Source organism: Palaemon carinicauda, chromosome 2 (genome assembly GCF_036898095.1).
Source record: "Palaemon carinicauda isolate YSFRI2023 chromosome 2, ASM3689809v2, whole genome shotgun sequence".
Classification (NCBI taxonomy): domain Eukaryota; kingdom Metazoa; phylum Arthropoda; class Malacostraca; order Decapoda; family Palaemonidae; genus Palaemon; species Palaemon carinicauda.
In genome coordinates this window covers 64,719,347-64,740,987 of record NC_090726.1, presented here as the reverse complement: position 1 = coordinate 64,740,987, position 21,641 = coordinate 64,719,347, and the positions used below count along the sequence as shown (strand labels likewise).

The window sequence follows — 21,641 nt, the reverse complement described above, 5'->3', positions numbered from 1 at the left end:
TTTTTGGGTGAGATGGCCATGTCGTCCTGATGGAAACTTCCTATAGACAGCTTTCTAAGGGATATTTGGCTACAGTGATACTCCCAGAGAATTGACCATAGGTCTCCAAAATTCTAACTCCTGGCGCGAGTATCCTTAAAATTTCTCTAAGGATATCGCATAATATCAGGGGACGTATATCTTGATACGACACAGGCAATCTTCACCCTGAATATCGTTTTCGCTTCGAGGGGGAAGAATGGCGAAATTGAAGGGGAGCCGTTATCAAGGTTACCCTTCCTCCCCTACTATTACAGGACTCCAAGATGGCACTCATTCCTTGTAGCATTGAGCATGGTGCTACAGATATACAGTGGTACCTCTACATACGAATTTAATCCGTTCCAGAACCAACTTCGGATGTAGAAAATGTTCGGATGTCGAAACGAATTTTCCCATAAGAATACATTGAAATAGGATTAATCCGTGGTTGAGCCCAAAAACCTATGATAACTTCTTAATAAACTACTACACATAATTTCCCATGAGAATAATGCACACTAAATTAGATAATAGACATGTAAAAAAGAAGAATTAGCAAAAAATGTTTAATAAGAAACGGGTTTTTAGCGTCACTTTACCTTAGAAACTCCAGCGCAGGTGTTGTTGGTCTTGCTACGCAGAGAGGAGACGGACGGGCGGCGAGGAGGTAGAGAGGCTAACTACGATAAACGTACACTACCGTAACTTATTCTAACTTACACTAAGTGAACTTTAACATAACTTAGCTTATTTTATTTTTTTTTATTTTATATTTTTTTTATATTTTCTTTTTTTCTTTTTGATGATCAATTTTAATCACATTCACTCTCTACACTTAAAATTGATTGAATTTCTTTCGCTTCACTCTTTGCCATTTTCTTTGTTTCACTTTCTTCCGCTTCACTCTTTGCCGTTTTTTTTTAATCACTTACATCCTCTTCATCACGAGTTCGCTTCGTAGTTTTTTTAAAGAAATTATCGATAGATAGTTGCTTGGTACGGCTTTTCAGAATGTTTCGAAAGTGAGTTAGGCAAACATCATCGAACTGCGCAACTACACGACAAACCTGCAATTTATTTGTCGATGAAGTCGACCACGTCTTGATATTTTCCTAACACCTCTTTTATATGCGCCGAACCTAACGCACGTTCTACCTCCTCGATCCCTTCCTCGTCATCACTCATGTGCTCAGACATAGCATGGAGTTCCTTGAGCTCCTCTGTGGTAAGTTCGTCGTGATGTTTGGCAACGAGTTCCGTAACGTCATCTGCGTCGACTTCCAGACCCATGGACTTGCCAAGGCAGACGATTTCCTCTACGTCTTCCGCTGCACCCACCACGGGATCAGGTTCGGGGTCAAAACCTTCGAAATCTCGGGGAGAAACTGCATCAGGCCACAGCTTCTTCCAGGCAGAATTGAGGGTCCGTCGAGTTAATCCCACCCAAGCCTGATCTATGATCTTCAAGCAGTGCACGATGTTGAAGTGGCTTCTCCAAAATTCATGCAAAGTTAAGTTGGTGCTTTGCGCGACATTAAAGCATTGCTTAAATAAGTGCTTGGTGTACAGCTTTTTAAAATTAGAGATGACTTGCTGGTCCATGGGCTGGAGGATAGAGGTGGTATTCGGTGGAAGATACAGCACCTTTAAGAACTTAAATTCATCGAAGATATCATCTTCAAGTCCGGGGGGGGGGGGTGAGCGGGTGCATTTTCAAGGCATAGCAGGCACTTTAAAGGCAATTTCTGTTCATGAAGATACTTCTTCACAGATGGGCCGAAAACTTGGTTAACCCATTGCACAAAGAACTGCCTAATGACCCAGGCCTTCGAGTTGGATCGTCAGAAAACATGAAGCTGGTCTTTATCGAGGTTGTGTGCCTTAAAGGCCCTAGGGTTCTCGGAATTGTAAACCAGTAAGGGCTTGACTTTAAAGTCCCCGCTAGCGTTGGCACATAGGGCAAGAGTCAATCGATCCTTCATTGGCTTATGCCCAGGCAATTTCTTCTCTTCGGTGGTGATGTAGGTTCGACTGGGCATCTTCTTCCAAAACAGCCCGGTTTCATCACAATCAAACACTTGCTGCTCTACGTAGCCTTCTTCCAGCACGATCCTTTCAAAGTTCTTGACAAAGTCAGCTGCAGCCTTTGTGTCCGCACTAGCAGCTTCTCCGTGGCGAACAACTGAATGAATCCCGGACCGTTTCTTAAATTTCTCAAACCAGCCACGAGATGCCTTGAAATCGTCTGAGGAAGGTTCAGTTGAACTCTCCCCAGCATCACCCCCAGAGCTCTCCTCCTTCAAGTCCGTAAAGATGGCGTGCGCCTTCTCGCAAATGACGGTTTCGGTGATGGTGTCGCCAACGATCTCTCTGTCCTTGATCCACACTAGCAGAAGTCGTTCCATCTCTTCTATGATAGGGCTACGGCGTTTTGAAATAATGGTGATCCCCTTAGAAGGTTTCACTGCTTTAATAGCTTCCTTCTGTTTAAGGACTGTCGAGATCGTCGACATATTACGGCCATACTGTTTAGCAAGTTCACTCACGCGGACGCCACGCTCATGTTTTTCAATAATTTCCTGCTTTACGTCTAAAGACAGCATTTCCTTCTTCCTTTTCTCACCACTATCACTACCACTTGCAAAACTAAGCCTTTTAGGACCCATACTTTACGTAAATTACCGTAAAAGGATGCACGTAAAAATTCACGATTAAAACACAGTTAATAGCAGAACGCACATGGCACAACCGCAAGAAGCCGACGAGAACAGAGGACTGACCCAAGCCGCGCTAATTGAGGGTCCCTCCGAGGTCGAAGTGCTGCCTTCTATCGGCGGAAATAAAAATCACATCAGGCGCTATGAGCACCGACTAAGCGTACAAGTATTGTTTACTTCGGGTGTCAAAAAAAAAATTCGGGTGTAGAGTAGAAACGTGTTCGAATTGTACTTCGCGTGTCGAAAAATTTGGATACAACCGGTACGATGAAAATTGCTTACTTCGTGTGTCGAAATAAAATTCGGGTGTAGAGTCAAAAATTTGCTCGAATTTTACTTCGGATGTTGGAAATTCGGATGTAGATACGTTTGGATGTAAAGGTTCCACTGTAGTAGTTTCAGGAGGGATTATTACCTAAGCCTTTTCTCAGAAAAGGAGGATGTAGAACGGCACCTCATAGTATCGGGGGATATTGAGGAAGGAGAGGACTAACTGGTGAGGGACCTCTGGTCGTGGTTCTAACACGCCCCAGTTACTATACCGACACTCAATTAGAGTGAGCGAGCTGGTTTTATTCCTGGCATTCCACGCAACTTTTTCTCTGGTATATTTAGCAGTACTGTATTTATACCTTAGAAATGATGCTATAAGGAGCATTTCACTGGCCGACACAGGTTCCTCGCCCAGAAATAGATTTTTGACGTTTTTGGGCTCAAGCCATGTCGTCCTCATGGAAGTTTACCAGAGAATTATTTGAAAGTACTGTATCTGTGGGTTTGTATAAGTGCCTCAACCTTGGGTTAGCTTTTATATGGTCATCCAGACCACTGAGAGATATGACGATACCGTTATACGTCATTACCGCTAATCATAGAACAATATTAGGGCTTCCTGCCCCCTGCAGGGAAGTGTCTTGCTAGACAATAAAAGCTCAAGGTTTGTATATGTGTAGGAACAAATATAAGTATCAACCAGATCTATTTGTTCATAAACATCAGTACAATAAGTATGAGTTTTAATTAGGAAAATAAGTAAAAGAACTCCGGCTACGTTTTATTTTTGCTACTTGTGGGGCGAAATAAGACGCAATTACACTTTTAATCATTTATCTAAGTTAAATGAGTAAATGGAATAACATGGTAATATAGAATAAAACAGAATCATATATTCAACATATACTGGCAATGTTTTTCTACCTGAAAGGGAAGAAAAGGGTTAATGCCACTCACAACAGTTGAGAAAATTATCAAGATAATTCTTACTGTAAATGTTGGATACTATCAACACTGTACAATGTACACATGGCACAAGTGTCATTTGTATAATTCTGCACCTGAAAAATGAACAGTCCTAATGTCACCCGGGTGACACTCACATAAAAGGATATTTCACTAGAAGGTGTAAATGACAAATTCTAAGATAATTTGTATTTTTCCTAACCATACAAACCTTAGCTATTTACATTGGGTTTACCTTTTAGCGTAGCTGAAATGACGAGCCAATAGTTTTTAACGAGGGTTAATTACCCCCGCGCTAGTTAGCGGGGGGGTAGGGGAAGGGTAGCTTGCTACCCCTACCCCCCCACACACCGGTGATTTGCTTCACTTCACTTACAGGTAGGACTTGACTTGGGGGCCGGGGATGGCGGGCAAATATGTGTAAATAGCTAAGGTTTGTATGGTTAGGAAAAATACAAATTATCTTCAAATTTGTCATTTGTTCCGTAACCGAAATACAAACCATGCTATTTACATTGGGTGACTTACCCCTTAGGAAGGGTGGAAAGTCCCCAGCCTTACTGACTTCAGCTTTGCCCGGGGACTCAATCCCTCAGTGAGCAGCACTTGAGAGAAGGAGCCCCTGCACCTCACAAGTTCCTTGCTTCGCTATGAACGAGTGGCCTACATAAGTTGTGTGTGGAGGAAGATGTGACTCGTCCTATGAAGTTGACCTTGAGACCTTTAGATAGGAATCTAGGATAGAACATTCCCCATACCACCTCGTCAGGGTATGGGAGAAGCAACAGTATTAAGCTTAATACTAGGAGCACAAGGAAGCATGGGTTACCTGCAGAGGTCGAGGTCAGCTATGCGAGGACCAGGATGCTGCTTCCCCAAGAGAGGGGAGAATGAAGAAAGAAGTAAGGGTCAGACATACTCTTTCATTCACGCAGACTAAAACTGGGTAACAACGCCCTCAACCTACTGCTACTTGTCCATAAAGGAGCCTGAGGTTAGACCAGCTGTTGTGCAGCCACCACAGGGCCGATAGAAAACGTATCGAGGCTCCTGTGGGTCACGTCCTGCAGGTAGTGGGCTGTGAAGGTCGTCTGATATTTCCAGACCCCAGCTTGAAGTACCTGCGTCACAGAGAAGTTTCTCTTGAAGGCCAGGGACGTAGCAACACCCCTGACATTGTGTGCCCTAGGGCGACGTGACGGAGGAGGGTCTGGATTCAAGGTATGGTGGATAACCCTTCGAATCCAAGCTGAGATGGTGTTCCTGGTGACCCTCCTCTTCGTCCGAAGGGGAGTCTCAGTCAAGGCACTCCCCTTAGAGGGAAGCTGGACAGCAGAAGAGCCCGTAGGACTCCCTTCCCCCTTCGAAGGACGTACGAAGGGGGAGGAGAGCCGTCAGCACCAACATGCCCAACTGCACCTGCAGAGGATTGCCCCGCCCCGTCGGAGGCCTCTGCCACCACGACGTCGACGATAGACAGAGGGTCTACCTCTGCTATCACCGGCGACTGCTTAACGGCGGCCCCCAACTGGACAAGGTCAATCAGGGCAACCCTGGAGGGCAAGCCCTTAAGCCCCAGGGAAGCCCAAATCTGTAAAAGATCATCATTAGACAGTGATTCATCAATAACCTCCCCCGGAGGAGGAGGGGGAACCGCCCCGCTATGGGAGGCAACGCCCTCTCCCCCCACCCAAGGTCGGGAAACAGAACTAGGGCCTGCGCTACCACTCGGCCGACTCTCCTTAGGAGCCGAACGAGGGGGAGCTTCGGAGGAGGTTTGGGCGGCGAAAGAAGAGTCCCGAGAACCTTCCTCCTTCAAGGCAACCCCGGAAGGAGAACGGTCTCTCTTGGACTTCTTCTTACGCCGGCGGCCAAACCTCTCCCACTATGAGGCAGACCACTCCCTGCACTCACTACACATATTTTCCTGATCACACCGTCGGCCTCGACACTGTGGGCAAAGGGTGTGAGGATCCATGTCCGTGGCCGACATAAAGGTACCACAAGGGCGGCCGGCAATTCCAGGGCACGTACGCATAGCAATAATAAAGGTGGTCAACTTCTAACACACACACACTGTAAAGAAAAAGCAGAAAAAAGATTAAAGGCTGTCAACGAGGACGATGGACAGACACGTCTGTTCATCGCCGGAGCCAAAAGTGAAGTGAAGCAAATCACCGGTGTGTGGGGGGGAGGGGTAGCAAGCTACCCTTCCCCTACCCCCCGCTAACTAGCGCGGGGGTAATTAACCCTCGTTAAAAACTATTGGCTCGTCATTTCAGCTACGCTAAAAGGTAAACCCAATGTAAATAGCGTGGTTTGTATTTCGGTTACGGAACAAACATCTTTTCACCCGAATTGAGAGTCTCAATCAATTCACTGTTCATTGCAGCACTAGACGACAGGTTTCACCACACTACCTGCCGCCACCACATAATGTTTGATTTCGTGCACTTGCTTCCCATAATGTTTGTAAAACACTCTGGAGGACTTCCAACCAGTGTATGAGCGAAAAAAGTTCAGTGAGGAAGCAATTTTTCTCGGATCATGACCTGCGGGTGTACGATCAGAATCCGCTCTGCGAATGAAGTAGGTGAGCTTTGCCCACATTCGTTTTAGGGTTAAGTTCGATCCTGAGGTTTTTTCACTTTGCTCAAAATCTGTTTTACTATTACTGTACTGTACTGTACAGTACAGTACTCTTCGCATTTTGAGTGTGCGGGAATGTTCAAATCTTATTTAAATAATTTCCCAAATGTAAAGACAAGTGTCTGCCACACAGGACTGTACAGTACAGTAGATGCGTTCAGTACTGTACACTTTTACGTACAGTACTGTACGATCTAATTTTGTAATTTTGAAATGATTTTTGAGGAGTTTTCATTACAGTACAGTATTTGATTTATTACTGTATAAAAAAATCTTTGCATTTTGAGTGTGCATGAATGTTCAAATTTTGTTTGAATAATTTTCGTTATGTAGAATAACAGGCAGTACTAATACAGTGTTGTACTACACTATACAGTATTTCAATGTAATTTTATTTTTTAACAGGCTTGTTTTGGAAGAAGATGCCTCAAAGGACGTTCATAGCTCAGGAGGAACGCCGTGCACCCGGGTTTAAGGCAGCAGAGGACAGGAAGGATAATGGTGTTAATTCTTCTCATTTTTTTCTATTGTCCTACATTGTGTTTGTACTGTTACACAAATTTAAATGAGTTGTGGGAAATCAATTTTACAAGTATTTGTACTTTATAACGTTAAGTTACTACTGTATTATTATTATTATTACTTCCACAGCTACAACCATAGTTGGAAAAGCAGGATGCTATAAGCCCAAGGGCTCCAATAGGGAAAATAGCCCAGTGAGGAAGGGAAAAAAGGAAAAATAAAAATTTTAAGAACAGTAATAACATTAAAATAAATATCTCCTAAACAAACTATATAAACTTTAACAAAACAAAAGGAAGAGAAATTGATAGAATAGTATGCCAGAGTGTACCCTCAAGCAAGAGAACTCTAACCCAAGATAGTGGATGACCATGGTACAGAAGCTATGGCACTACCCAAGATTAGAGAACAATTGTTTGATTTTGGAGTGTCCTCCTAGAAGAGCTGCATACCATAGCTTAGCTTAATGAACTGTAATTCTAATGTGGCCCTTTCTGTCTTCCCCAGGTGTACGTTGATGATGTGCGGTAACGCCGCCGACCACCTTATCAAGCCTGACTTCATTTACAAGTCAGCAAGGCCCCGTGCATTTCAACGTCTCAACCTATACTTGCTGCCTGTGCATTGGATGCACAATAAGAAAGCATGGACGACCAAGGAATTCTTCCAAAACAGGTTCTAATTGTGCTTCTTTCCGGAGGTCAAGAACTACCTTTAGAAGAAGGACCTGGAGTTCAAGGTTCTCCTCACCCTCGACAACGCTCCCAGACATCCATCCAGCGTTGGTGTGACGGAGCCTAATGTTCAAGTGGTGTTCTTTCCTCCGAACACCACTTCCCTGATCCAGCCTATGGACCAGGGGGTAATAAAGAACTTCAAGGCCCACTACAGCCAGCGTGTGATGGCGTGACTCCAAAATGCCACAGACAACGACCCTGACCTCAACGTGATGGAGTACTGGAGAAGATTCATGATAGCAGACTGTCTGTCTTGTCCAGGAGTCCCTTCAGGACATTAAAACAGAGACTGTCAACGCCTGCTGGAAACGTGTGTGGCCAGGGTGCGTTAAGGACTTCAGAAGCTGAAGAAGATAGTCACTTTGGCAAAGGAAGTCGAAGCTGAAGGCTTCCAGGATGTTTCCGAACACGATATTTTGGAGTTGTTGGAAGGCCATGACCAGGAATTGTCTGAGGAAGACCTTGCAGACCTAGTCCGGTCAGAGAGTGAGGAAGAGGAGGAGGCACCCAGTGATGTCGGCAAGGAGGAAGAAGGCATTACCCGCGAGAAGTTGGCGGCGATGTCAAGGACACTCGAGGACTTGAAAGAGAGGGCGTACAGCATGGACTATTCCTTGATGCAGTCTCTGAAGTTCATGCGTGCGATGGACGAGGGTGTCACCGGCTACAAGAGCAGGTTGGACGACATAAAAAGGTTGGCGAAGCAGCTCCCCATCACAATATTTTTCCCCCGTCAACCAAAACCACCTTCACCAACCCACGAGTCGACCATCGACACCACCTCCAACGATGGCATCTCCTGCCCCTGACACCCCTCCTCCAGCAACCCCCCGGCAACCCCTCCTCCGGCAACCCCACCTCCAGAGTCAACGAGTGACGGTGATGACGTTGACAACCCTCCTCCCCTTTAATAGTACGATATTTTTTTACACTTTTCATTTAACATTTTATCCGTACTACAGTGTATAAGATATTTAATTTTTTTTTCATTTACAGTACAAAAAATTTCATAAAAGACATATTTTCATTCAAGTACGTACTGTACTGTGACAGTACATTTTAAGTATCAATTAACTTAGAAATTAAGGTTAAGGTATTACATTTGAATTTTACTTTTTATTATTGTGTACTGTACACTAATCAATTTTAAATCTACCCTTACAGCAGTGATGACTCGTCCACATAGATGTGTCATGCCGTGCAGTTAGTCCCTTCATTGTTCATATAATTTATTAACTACACAGCATATGGATCCACCTCACCCACTAGCGTTTGGGCCGAATATTTTTCGGTAAGTACATGTACAGTGCTGTACAGTTAAAAGTACTGCAATGTATGTAGTTACGGTAATACATGTAAATACTGTGTACATGCACTGCTCTTTATATACTGTAATCATATTTCCTTACAAAAGTACAGTACAGTAGGTGGGGTATGGAACAACTTCATTCCTTACCATACTTTCATATTTTTGGATACTGTACATTTAATAAAAAGCCTCATGTAACACAATTACTAACAATTACTATTTATTTTTCCACAGCTACCCTGTACTGTAAATATTGAATGTAAATAGGATACTGTTACGTATTTGAGAGAGAGAGAGAGAGAGAGAGAGAGAGAGAGAGAGAGAGAGAGAGAGAGAGAGAGAGAGAGAGAGAGAGAAATCAGCAGTTGAAATGTAATCAAATGCACTGTTTTTGTTTGAATATTTAAAAGAAACAATTACTGTATTATTGAGATATTTAAGTTTTTAGTTTATGAAATGAGCTGTATTCCTGCTTAAAAAAGTGTATACAGTAGGAAGTTGTGTAGTGGCATAGGTTACGAGTCATCTTAGCAAATCAATAACACAAAATATTGTGTATACTATTTCTTAACTTATTCAAAACATCTATATATAGTTAATAAAGTAGTACATTAGCACCGATGCATTATAATCTATCAATTTTCTTATAATACATTTGTGACTCATTACAGTATTAGTTCTCTTTTATTGAATGTTAGGATACCAGAAAACTTCAAATTATTCATACACTCTCTCTCTCTGTAATAAATGAAATCTTCGTTTCTTTGCTAAGTCTCTATTGAGGCTTTATAATCAAGCACCCTAGAGCTAGAAACTATAGAATATTGTGTATCGGCAACATGAATGAAACTCCCGTTACCATTATGCAATTCAACTCGGTACAAGTAAATAAAATATGAGCGAAACATTTCAAATAAAACTATTGGAATTAGTATGATTATTGGAAAATGATAGATCAAGTAATAATTGTTTCTTTCAGTAAATATGAAATATCCTTCGAGAGCATGCCTTTATAATAAGGGAGTTATTTGATCCCAAAATTGAGGTTAACGACGGACTAGGCAGGATTGATCAGCTGATTTGAATGTAAACAATGCATAAGATCATAATTTTCTATTTTTTAATTACAAATACGATACCATAATGTGAATATTACATGCATTATTATTGGATACAGTTAAATGAAACACCAGGGAAAGAGAAGGACGACACAATATGACAAAGAGACGAGACAAAGTGGGAGGCGGTAGCGTGCATGCGTGCGTTCAGATTGCCCAGGCCTTATGGTAGCCAAGTTCCTTCTTGCTCATTTCCTCCGCCAAATCTACACTAATTCAAATAAATTAGCGAAATATGATATTTTAATTACAAAATAAATTTTTAATATACTTACCCGGTGAATATATAATAGCTGCAACTCTGTTGCTCGACAGACACATACAGTAAAAACTCGCCAGCAATCGCTATACAGGTTGCGGGTGTGCCCACCAGCGCCAACTGTCGGCCAGATACCACTCTCGATGTAAACAAAGACTCAATTTCTTCTCATCCCACTGCGTCTCTATTGGGGAGGAAGGGAGGGTCATTTAATTTATATATTCACCGGGTAAGTATATTCAAAAATTTATTTTATAATTAAAATATCATTTTTAAATATTTAACTTAGCCGGTGAATATATAATAGCTGATTCACACCCAAGGAGGTGGGTAGAGACCAGTTAAATATGTTTACATCGTATAAGCTAAGAGTTTTTATTTCATTTTGACAGTTATCAATATAACAAAACCAAAATAAATAGGTACCTGGTAAGGAAGTCGACTTAGACGATTACTCTGCCCTGTAAGTACGTCTTCCTTACGGAGCCCAGCGATCCTCTTAGGATGCTGACAGACCCCCAGGAGCTGAAGTATCAAGGGCTGCAACCCATACAACAGGACCTCATCAAACCCCTAATCTGGGCGCTCTCAAGAAATGATTTTGACCACCCGCCAAATCAACCAGGATGCGAAAGGCTTCTTAGCCTTCCGGACAACCCATAAAAACAACATTAAAACATTTCAAGAGACAGATTAAAAGGATATGGAATTAGGGAATTGTAGTGGTTGAGCCCTCACCCACTACTGCACTCGCTGCTACGAATGGTCCCAGTGTGTAGCAGTTCTCGTAAAGAGACTGGACATCTTTCAAGTAAAATGACGCGAACACTGACTTGCTTCTCCAATAGGTTGCGTCCATGATACTTTGCAGAGATCTATTTTGCTTAAAGGCCACGGAAGTTGCTACAGCTCTAACCTCGTGCGTCTTAACCTTAAGCAAAGATCGGTCTTCCTCACTTAAGTGTGAATGAGCTTCTCGTATTAACAATCTGATAAAGTATGACAAAGCATTCTTTGACATGGGCAAGGATGGTTTCTTAAACGAACACCATAAAGCTTCAGATTGGCCTCGTAAAGGTTTAGTACGAGCTAAGTAGAACTTAAGAGCTCTAACAGGGCATAAGACTCTTTCTAGTTCATTGCCTACGATCTCCGATAAGCTGGGAATATCGAAAGATTTAGGCCAAGGACGAGAAGGTAGCTCATTTTTGGCTAGAAAACCAAGTTGCAGAGAACAAGTAGCTTTTTCTGACGAAAATCCGATGTTCTTGCTGAAGGCATGAAGCTCACTGACTCTTTTAGCCGAGGCCAAGCATACCAGGAAAAGAGTCTTAAGAGTGAGATCTTTCAGGGAGGCTGACTGTAAAGGCTCAAACCTGTCTGACATGAGGAATCTTAGGACCACGTCTAAATTCCACCCAGGAGTAGCCAAACGACGCTCCTTAGTGGTCTCGAAAGACTTAAGGAGGTCTTGTAGATCTTTATTGTTGGAAAGATCTAAGCCTCTATGCCGGAAGACCGAGGCCAACATGCTTCTGTAGCCCTTGATAGTGGGAGCTGAAAGGGATCGTCCTTTTCTCAGGTATAAGAGAAAATCAGCTATTTGGGCTACAGAGGTACTGGTCGAGGATACGGAAACTGACTTGCACCAGTCTCGGAAGACTTCCCACTTCGATTGGTAGACTCTAATGGTAGACGCTCTCCTTGCTCTAGCAATCGCACTGGCTGCCTCCTTCGAAAAGCCTCTAGCTCTCGAGTCTTTCGATAGTCTGAAGGCAGTCAGACGAAGAGCGTGGAGGCTTTGGTGTACCTTCTTTACGTGTGGCTGACGTAGAAGGTCTACTCTTAGAGGAAGACTTCTGGGAACGTCTACTAACCATCGAAGTACCTCGGTGAACCATTCTCTCGCGGGCCAGAGGGGAGCAACTAACGTCAACCTTGTCCCTTCGTGAGAGGCGAATTTCTGCAGTACCTTGTTGACAATCTTGAATGGTGGGAATGCGTAAAGATCCAGATGTGACCAATCTAGGAGGAAGGCATCTATATGTATTGCTGCTGGGTCCGGGACTGGAGAGCAATAGATTGGAAGCCTCTTGGTCAGCGAGGTTGCAAAGAGATCTATGGTGGGTTGACCCCAAGTCGCCCAAAGTCTCTTGCACACATCCTTGTGGAGGGTCCATTCGGTTGGAATTACTTGACCTTTCCGACTGAGACAATCTGCTAGGACGTTCAAGTCGCCCTGGATGAACCTCGTTACTAGGGAGATGCCTCGATCTTTTGACCAGATGAGCAGGTCCCTTGCGATCTCGTACAACGTCAGTGAGTGGGTACCTCCCTGTTTGGAAATGTACGCCAAGGCCGTGGTGTTGTCCGAGTTTACTTCCACCACTTTGCCTCGAAGGAGATACTCGAAGCTTATCAAGGCCAGATGAACCGCCAAAAGCTCCTTGCTATTGATATGCATGCTCCTCTGACTCGAGTTCCACAGACCTGAGCATTCCCGACCGTCCAGCGTCGCGCCCCAGCCCAAGTCCGATGCGTCCGAGAAGAGAACGTGGTTGGGTATCTGAACTGCCAGGGGAAGACCCTCTCGAAGGCTGATATTGTCCTTCCACCAAGTCAGACAAGACTTTATCTTTTCGGAAATCGGGATCGAGACCGCCTCTAGCGTCTTGTCCTTTTTCCAGTGAAAAGCCAGATGGAATTGAAGAGGACGGAGGTGTAGCCTTCCTAGTGAGACAAATTGCTCTAGGGATGACAGCGTCCCTACCAGACTCATCCACAGCCTGACTGAGCAGCGTTCTTTCTTCAGCATCTTCTGGATGGAGAGCAGGGCTTGATCTATTCTGGGGGCCGACGGAAAAGCCCGAAAAGCTTGACTGTGAATCTCCATCCCTAAATACAGAATAGTTTGGGATGGGACCAGCTGCGACTTTTCCAAATTGACTAGGAGTCCCAATTCCTTGGTCAGATCTAGAGTCCAATTGAGATCCTTCAGACAGCGACGACTGGAAGAGGCTCTGAGAAGCCAGTCGTCCAAATAAAGGGAGGCTCGGATGTCCGATAAGTGGAGGAATTTCGCCACATTCCTCATAAGCCTCGTAAACACGAGAGGAGCTGTGCTTAGGCCAAAGCACAGGGCCCGAAACTGGTACACCACATCTTCGAAGACGAATCTCAGAAAGGGTTGGGAGTCTGAGTGAATGGGGATGTGGAAGTAGGCGTCCCTTAGGTCTAGAGAGACCATCCAGTCTTCCTTTCTGACCGCTGCTAAGACTGACTTTGTGGTCTCCATGGTAAACTTCGTCTTTGTGACAAAGACATTCAGAGCACTGACGTCTAGCACCGGTCTCCACCCTCCTGTCTTCTTTGATACTAGGAAGAGACGGTTGTAAAACCCCGGTGATTGAAGGTCCGAGACTTTGATAACCGCTCCCTTCTCTAGCAAAAGAGACACTTCCAGTTTCAGGGCTTGTCTCTTTTCTTCCTCTCTGTACCTGGGAGAGAGATCGATGGGGGACGTCGCTAGAGGGGGTTTGCGTACAAAAGGGATTTTGTACCCCTCTCTGAGCAACCTCACAGATTGTTGATCTGCGCCTCTCTTCTCCCAGGCTTGCCAGAAGTTCTTGAGTCTGGCTCCTACTGCTGTCTGAAGTTGCGGGCAGTCAGACTCTGCCCTTAGAGGACTTGGATCCTTTCCTCTTCCCTCGCTTCCCTTCGGCACGAGCACCTCCCCTGCTGGAGGCTCTGCCACGAAAGGGCGGGATAAACCGAGACGCTGGAGTGTCTATCCTAGGTCTAGCAGACAATGTAGGCAAAGGGGGAGCTTTGCGAGCCGAGGACGCAACTAGATCGTGGGTGTCCTTCTGCACTAAAGACAAGGCAATTTCCTTAACCAAGACTTCAGGAAACAGGCACTTGGACAAGGGCGCAAAGAGTAGCTCAGATCTTTGGCATGGCGTCACTCCAGCAGACAGGAAAGAACATAGAGACTCTCGTTTCTTCAGGACTCCGGACGTGAATGAAGCGGCAAGTTCGTTGGACCCATCACGGACGGCCTTGTCCATGCAGGACATAATGAGTAAGGAAACATCCTTATCAGCAGAAGAGATTTTCCTACTCAGGGCTCCTAAACACCAGTCTAGGAAGTTAAAGACTTCGAACGCCCTAAATATACCTTTAAGAAGGTGGTCCAGGTCCGATGGTGACCAACAAATCTTCGAGCGTCTCATGGCAAGGCGGCGGGGAGAGTCTACAAGACTTGAGAAGTCGCCCTGGGCAGAGGCAGGAACTCCCAAGCCGAGAACTTCTCCCGTGGCATACCAGACGCTCGATCTAGACGAGAGTTTAGATGGGGGGAAGGCAAATGCTGTCTTCCCTAAACTCTTCTTGGTCTCTAACCAATCGCCCAACAGCCGCAAAGCTCTCTTGGATGAGCGAGAGAGAACGAGTTTAGTAAAGGCAGGCACGGTAGCAGGAACGCCTAAGACAAACTCCGACGGCGACGAACGAGGAGCCACAGAAACAAAGTGGTCAGGGAACAACTCCTTAAACACAGCCATGACTTTTCTAAAGTCCAAGGATGGTTGAACTGCTTTAGGCTCATCAAGTTCTGAAGGTTGATCCTCAGGATGTGGTTCAGCAACGTCCTCATCTGACAGTTCCTCATCCGATAACTGATGAGAAAACGGCAAAGGTGTGGGCAACGTTTGACTCGCCGAGTCCGGGCGCACTGGAGCATACGTGACGGAGCCGGACGCAGCGTCATGGAACTGTTGAACAGTCTGGAAACTGTCAACAACCACAGGTGCGCGAGGACGCACAGCGTCCACCCGAGACTGTTTAGACCGTCTGGGTTGTGCAGTCAACACCATACCGGGTTGCGGAGGTTGACGCACCGCGTCAAAACAAGTCACCTCTGATGGTTGATGAACGTCCTGAACGTCACCAACCACATCCGTGCGTTGCCTAACGTCAACGTGCGGCTGGAAATCCACACTGGGTCGCATCGGTGGAGGTACAACCCCAACTGGTTGACGCGAGAAAGCTACCTCAACGTCAACAGGACGCACAACAGACCGCTTGGATGGTTGCTGGCCAGTAGGTACAGCGGCAACCTTCTCCGCATTGTAGTCCCCCATCAAGGACGCAAGCTTGGACTGCATGTCTAGCAGTAACACCCATTTAGGGTCTACGGAAGCAGGTGCGGTAACAGATGGGGTGAGCGACTGAGACGGCACAACTTTGCCTCTCTTAGGCGGCGAGCAGTCATCAGATGACGGCAACGGGTCCAAACTGTCCCAGTGGCTACATCCGGGACGTTGGACTTGTCCTGAAGGGACCGACTGACGCTTTAAAGGTCTGGAGACCTTGGTCCAAGGTTTCTTACGAGAAACACCTTCGGACGACGAGGTAAAAATGGGCTCTCTCGTCTTACGTTGGTAGGGGCGATCTTGGAGAGATACGCCTGATACCATAGAGGGAACGTCTGTTCGCTGATCAAGGCCTCTCGAACCCATGAGTCGTACGACATTGCTTCTCCCCTGGGCTTGGGAGCTTGCAAGAGGTCCCGGACTAGGAGGACGACAGGCACGAACAGACGAACCCTCGAGCGCAACACTGTTCACAACACTTTGCGTAACACTAGGCACTTTGACACTATCCTTCGTGGCACTTTGGCACTTGAGTTCCTTAACGTCCGCCATGAGTTGATTTCGGTCACTTGCTAAAGACTCAACTCTCTCCCCCAAGGCATGAATAGCACGCATCATGTCTGCCATCGACGGTTCCTGAGTGCTAGGAGGGGGGTTAGGAACAACCACTACAGGGGAAGGATTAGGTTCAGGGGCATGTGGAGAGGAAAAATCTACCGACCTAGAAGAACTTCTCCTTACCCTATCTCTCTCTAGTCTGCGTGTATATTTCTCAAATTCGAGAAAATCGAATTCCGAAAGGCCCACGCATTCCTCACACCGATCTTCCAATTGACAGGTTTTACCCCGACAATTGGAACAAACAGTGTGAGGGTCGAGAGAAGCCTTTGGAAGACGCCTATGACAATCCCTAGCATTACATTTTCTGAACTTGGGAACTTGTGAAGGGTCAGCCATTTTGAATTAGTCAAGGGAAAATTCCAAAAAACGATCTAAGTCATCAACAATTAATCCGATCCAAAAAAGAGTTCAAGGATTTATTTAAAGAAAAACACCTGTACTGCGAAAGCTCAAACCAAATTAAAGTACTTCACCAAATAAGATGGGAAAAACTCCAGGTTCAACAGCGAGTAAAGTACGTCTTGTCGACACGTCGACAGAGAAGAAATTGAGTCTTTGTTTACATCGAGAGTGGTATCTGGCCGACAGTTGGCGCTGGTGGGCACACCCGCAACCTGTATAGCGATCGCTGGCTAGTTTTTACTGTATGTGTCTGTCGAGCAACAGAGTTGCAGCTATTATATATTCACCGGCTAAGTTAAATATTTAAAACAATGAATTTGAGAAATGCAAGAAGGAATGAAAAAATAGGAATTGGAATACATGGAATAAGGGATAAGAAAGGTGTTTAGAATGATTAATAAGATGAAAATGACAAATGAATGCTAACTAATGAGAAGATAAATGAAATCTCGAAAAATAAAGAGAATGAAGAGTTGGAAAGATACGTTGTAGATGTGTGTATGAGAGCAAAGTAAATGTACGAAAGGGATCTGGGAGAAGGATTAAGGATATAATAAGTGAAGGTAAAAAATAATGTGAAGGAGATATCATACTAATATGCATGATAGGTTATATCAAGTGAGGTAATTCTGTGAAAGTAAATGGTCATATCAGTGGGATAATATCGTGTAAGTGAATATAGGTTGACGACGGACTACGCAGATTTGATCAGCTGATTTGAATGTAAACAATACATGAGATTATAATTCACTATGTTTTTAATTCTAAATACAGTACAATACTAAGATGTGAATATTACATGCATTATTATTGGATACAGTTAAGTGAAACACCAGTTTAATCAAAATCCGGTTTATTTCAAATATAGCTGTAATTCTTTACACACTGTACAGAGAGCTAGGATAGTGGCGTGCAACGCTTCCAGTGTAAAGGAGCGTGGGCTATTTGAAATCATTGCCCAGCTTGAATTTTATTGCAATTTTTATAAGAATTTTTATTTAATAGGTATTGCATTGTTCTTGGCCATCCCAATGCTGTTGCCAACTATTAGAAATCAAATTCTTAATGTTGGGTAAACAACAACTACAAAGATTTTTTTTTCCTCCTTGGCCGCGGAAAACCGAAACCGCGAAGTAAGAGACTGCGATTATTGAGGTCAGACTGAATCAGTGCTCTGTGGGTGCAGTAATGTGGAGTGAAAGTCATTTGTCTCTCTCCAAACAGCTATTGAGTGGTTCTTGCGGAACGCTAAGGTTGCGGCAACACCATGTATGACATGGGCTTTGGGAGGGGGCCTGGTCGGCATTTCTCCCGAAGATCTACAGGCTTCAAGGATGACTTCTCGTAAACAGAAAGATATGGTGTTTCTTGTTTCTTATACTTACAAACAAGTTAGGGATGGACGGACAGAAGAAAGCAGTTCTCTTAAGGTAATGACGAGCTGCCCTTACAGGACAAAGTAACAAACTGTCTGGGTCATGAGTCAAATCTATTATCATTATTTGATGGATTTTAGGTCTTGGCTATAAACTCGGGTACAAAATAGAACGACAGATCTTTCCACACCCTGGAGTGTGAAACAAGATTTAACAGTCTATGTAGCTCTCTCACTCTCTTCGATAAGGCTAATGGTAGAAGGAAGACCGTCTTTGGAATAAAGTTTCAATCTGAAGCCCTGTGGAGCAGTTCAAAAGGTGCCATCTTTAGGGACCTCAGAATTTTAATCCCACTCCAAGGTGGGGATCTGACTTCCCGAGGTGAGCAAGACTGCTAAAACCACACAATGATACAGAATCCTACGATTTCCTTAATTCTGATCGTAGCAAAACAGCAACCGAGTAAACCAATTTAAATGATGAGGGTTTGTATTTGCATGGGAACAAATAATGGTTTGCATTGTACACTCATCGGAACAAAGTTGAAGTATAGATTGAAGTAATATTGGAAGAATGACTTCTTTCAGTGATTCCCCATTACTTTAATCACTCTAGGGTATCTCTACCTAGCCGCATCAATTTTGGACGAAAATCTTAATAAAATATAAATACATAAGAAAAGGAATAAATAAAGGTCTGTATCATGATGGAAAGATGACGATTCACAAATTTTATAGAGGTGCAGATTATAATAAAACACAAGAATTGCATATAAAAGTAACTTACTTTTGCCTCCTGAGCTTGCCTCAATTTACTTTGATATCGTTCTCTTACTTCTTTTTTCCAACCCTCGAGTTTAGCTACATTTTCAGCAAGTTCCTTTTGTCTGCAAAAAGGTGAAAAGTATTAGTTAATTTATACTGAAAATTACAGATTATAAAAGCAATATAGTCTTCCTTGTTTTTTATGTCAACCCTTGGTGTCAAATTGACTTCGCCCCAAATAATTTGTGTATTTCACAATTCAAACAACTATTGCTATAGAATAATCTAAGTTCCTCAAAATTATATTGCAAGATGATCGACTTAACAGTGATGCATCCCTAGCCATTTAGAAGTAAACCAAACTTTTATAAAGATATTTAAATAATTACTCCAACTCTAATTGCTTACATGTTTGGATGCAACAGTTTTGTCAACTTGAACGTAGAGAGTAGAGGTCCCCTTTTTGTTTTGTTTCATTGTTGATGTCGGCTACCCCCCAAAATTGGGGGAGGTGCCTTTGGTATATGTATGTATGTATGTAATAAAAAAATTCAAGAAAGCTTTTCTTAAATCCACCTATTAGTGTTTGCTCCCTTTTCTATTTATGACCAAATACTGTCTTGCCACTGACAAGGTTTCTCAAATCTGCTGAGGGTGCAATAACATTGGCTCTCGCCAGAGCTTGCTATTAGTTTAGGTGTGCTAATATGGTGGGAGGAAGAGATTCTAATTAGTTGTGGATAAGTATTCAAATTAACTAATATTGTTATAAAAATTACGTTTATCATTGAAACTTACATGCAATTTATAATGCTGACTCCCATATTTGAGAGATCATGGCAGTTTAACACCAAAAAAATCTAATTAAATCAACCAACTTTCCCCTTTAGTGTCCTCCAAAAGGATGTGCTGCATAGGAGAAATACAGCAGTTGTTGCACTGTCTTTGTGTATGAGAATAGGAATAAATATACAGTATCATCAAATGGGTCAATAGCCACTCATTTGATCAACTCCAGCCCTCAGGAACAAGCAAACTTAGTGCTTCATGTCAAAGAAGTCTCTCCAGACCTCAATTAGTCAATCAAATCTCTTTAGATCACAAAATCAAGAGGAAGGTGAGGACATAGGTAACTCAAAAGCTGAGTATCAAAATAATAAACATTATAATTTTGATTACTTTTATAAAACATACCTAGGGGTCACATTGCTAGCTACCACACTTATGAAGTGATGGAGAGAGGAAAATATTAATAAATTCTAAGTCTAAAAAACCAAAAACATTTTGTTACATCTCATCTTATAAACCATATCAACATTCCTAAGGAAAGGGTTAGGATGCTCAGATGAGTGCATTCTCATAGGTTCATACACTGTCAATGATGATCAGCGGTGAATAGTAGAGTACTCATCTTGATATGAGTGTTTGAATGCCAAAGAAATCTTCAAAGTCAGTAAGAAGCAGGTTCTAGAAAATTGGCATGTGAGTTCAGAAGTGCATACTTATCACTAATAGGACAGGACTCTCACAATAGAGCTAGTGTGAACAGGTGACTTCTACTTCCAGGTAGTTTGCAAGCGCAGAGGCACACTCGCTACTAGTCTGCTTTCTAAGAGAGCCTTGCTCAAAATTTTAAGTGAGTGCGCAAACAAGTGCATGAGCAATGAGACATAAGATCCACTTAAGAATGTGCACAATTTGGCAAGTGTGTGTGTTCCATGGAGTTTACATGCTCACACACAGGGAGATCCAGGTGAGCGCTCAAAAGAATGAGTGAGCAGAGACACACACAAAGATATGTTTGCTCCTGTACGGAGACTAAATCACTCTACGACAGGATTCTTCCTCAGAAGACATAATTATAAGTCTCCTAATAGGAGGAGAAGACAGATCCATTGGAGACAACACGTCTTGTTGAAGAGAATCATTCCTCTTCGTCTTGCAAATGTGATCAAAGTTAAGAGACTGTTTCCCCGATGAAGACAGAGCCGGTAAAAGGCTAGAAGACAGAGAACAGAAGAGGCGAGGATAGCGGTTTAGCTATTCCTGTCAATTGGAGAAACCAATCCCAAGTTGGGAGAGCCAAGGGCTTCTTCGGCAGTTGTAGGAGATGAAGCAGGTTCCAAAAATGGAGACTTTGCCTTGAATGAAGCTAAGGCTTGCAGTTTCTCTCTGGAAGGTATTCCTTCTAGTCCTAAAGACAGCCATAATGTCTTAAGGGCATCCCCACTTGCAGTATCATCAGAAAAGTTTTATTAGGTTTGCTGTGAGCAGAAGATATATCTGCTACTCTAGGGGAAGCAGATATCACTGTCTCGCTTTGAGCTTGCTCTAGTAGCACATAGTCATCTTCCTTTTCGTATTCCCCCAAAGTAGGGTGACAGAGAAGAATTAGAAGCTTGAGTTCCAAGAGGAGAAGAAAGATGACCATTGGATTTCTTCTGCTAAAACCAGAAGGGGAAGAATCTCACTTGGTCTTTTTCCCTCTTCTTACCAAACTTCTGGCACTGTGAGGCCAACCACACACTACACTATACTCTTCACAAGGGAAGACTGTATACAGTTATGCTCCTGCAAGCAAGACATTATTATTATTATTATTATTATTATTATTATTATTATCTAAGCTACAACCCTAGTTGGAAAAGCAAGATGCTATAAGCCCAAGGGGTCCAACAGGGAAAAATAGCCCAGTGAGGAAAAGAAATATGGAAATAAATGAACGATATGAGAAATGATTAACAATTAAAAAAA

The 21,641-nt window shown here is 43.5% G+C and overlaps 1 protein-coding gene across 1 annotated transcript in view; it reads right to left on the bottom strand.

Moving 5' to 3' along the window:
* LOC137618117 (large ribosomal subunit protein mL64-like) overlaps positions 1 to 21,641 on the bottom strand; it is a 148,738-nt gene that overhangs the window by 2,811 nt on the left and 124,286 nt on the right. The window contains exon 3 of the mRNA XM_068348122.1: positions 18,910 to 19,009. Within this exon, the coding sequence (XP_068204223.1) occupies positions 18,910 to 19,009 (100 nt within the window). The remainder of the gene's footprint in view (positions 1 to 18,909; positions 19,010 to 21,641) is intronic.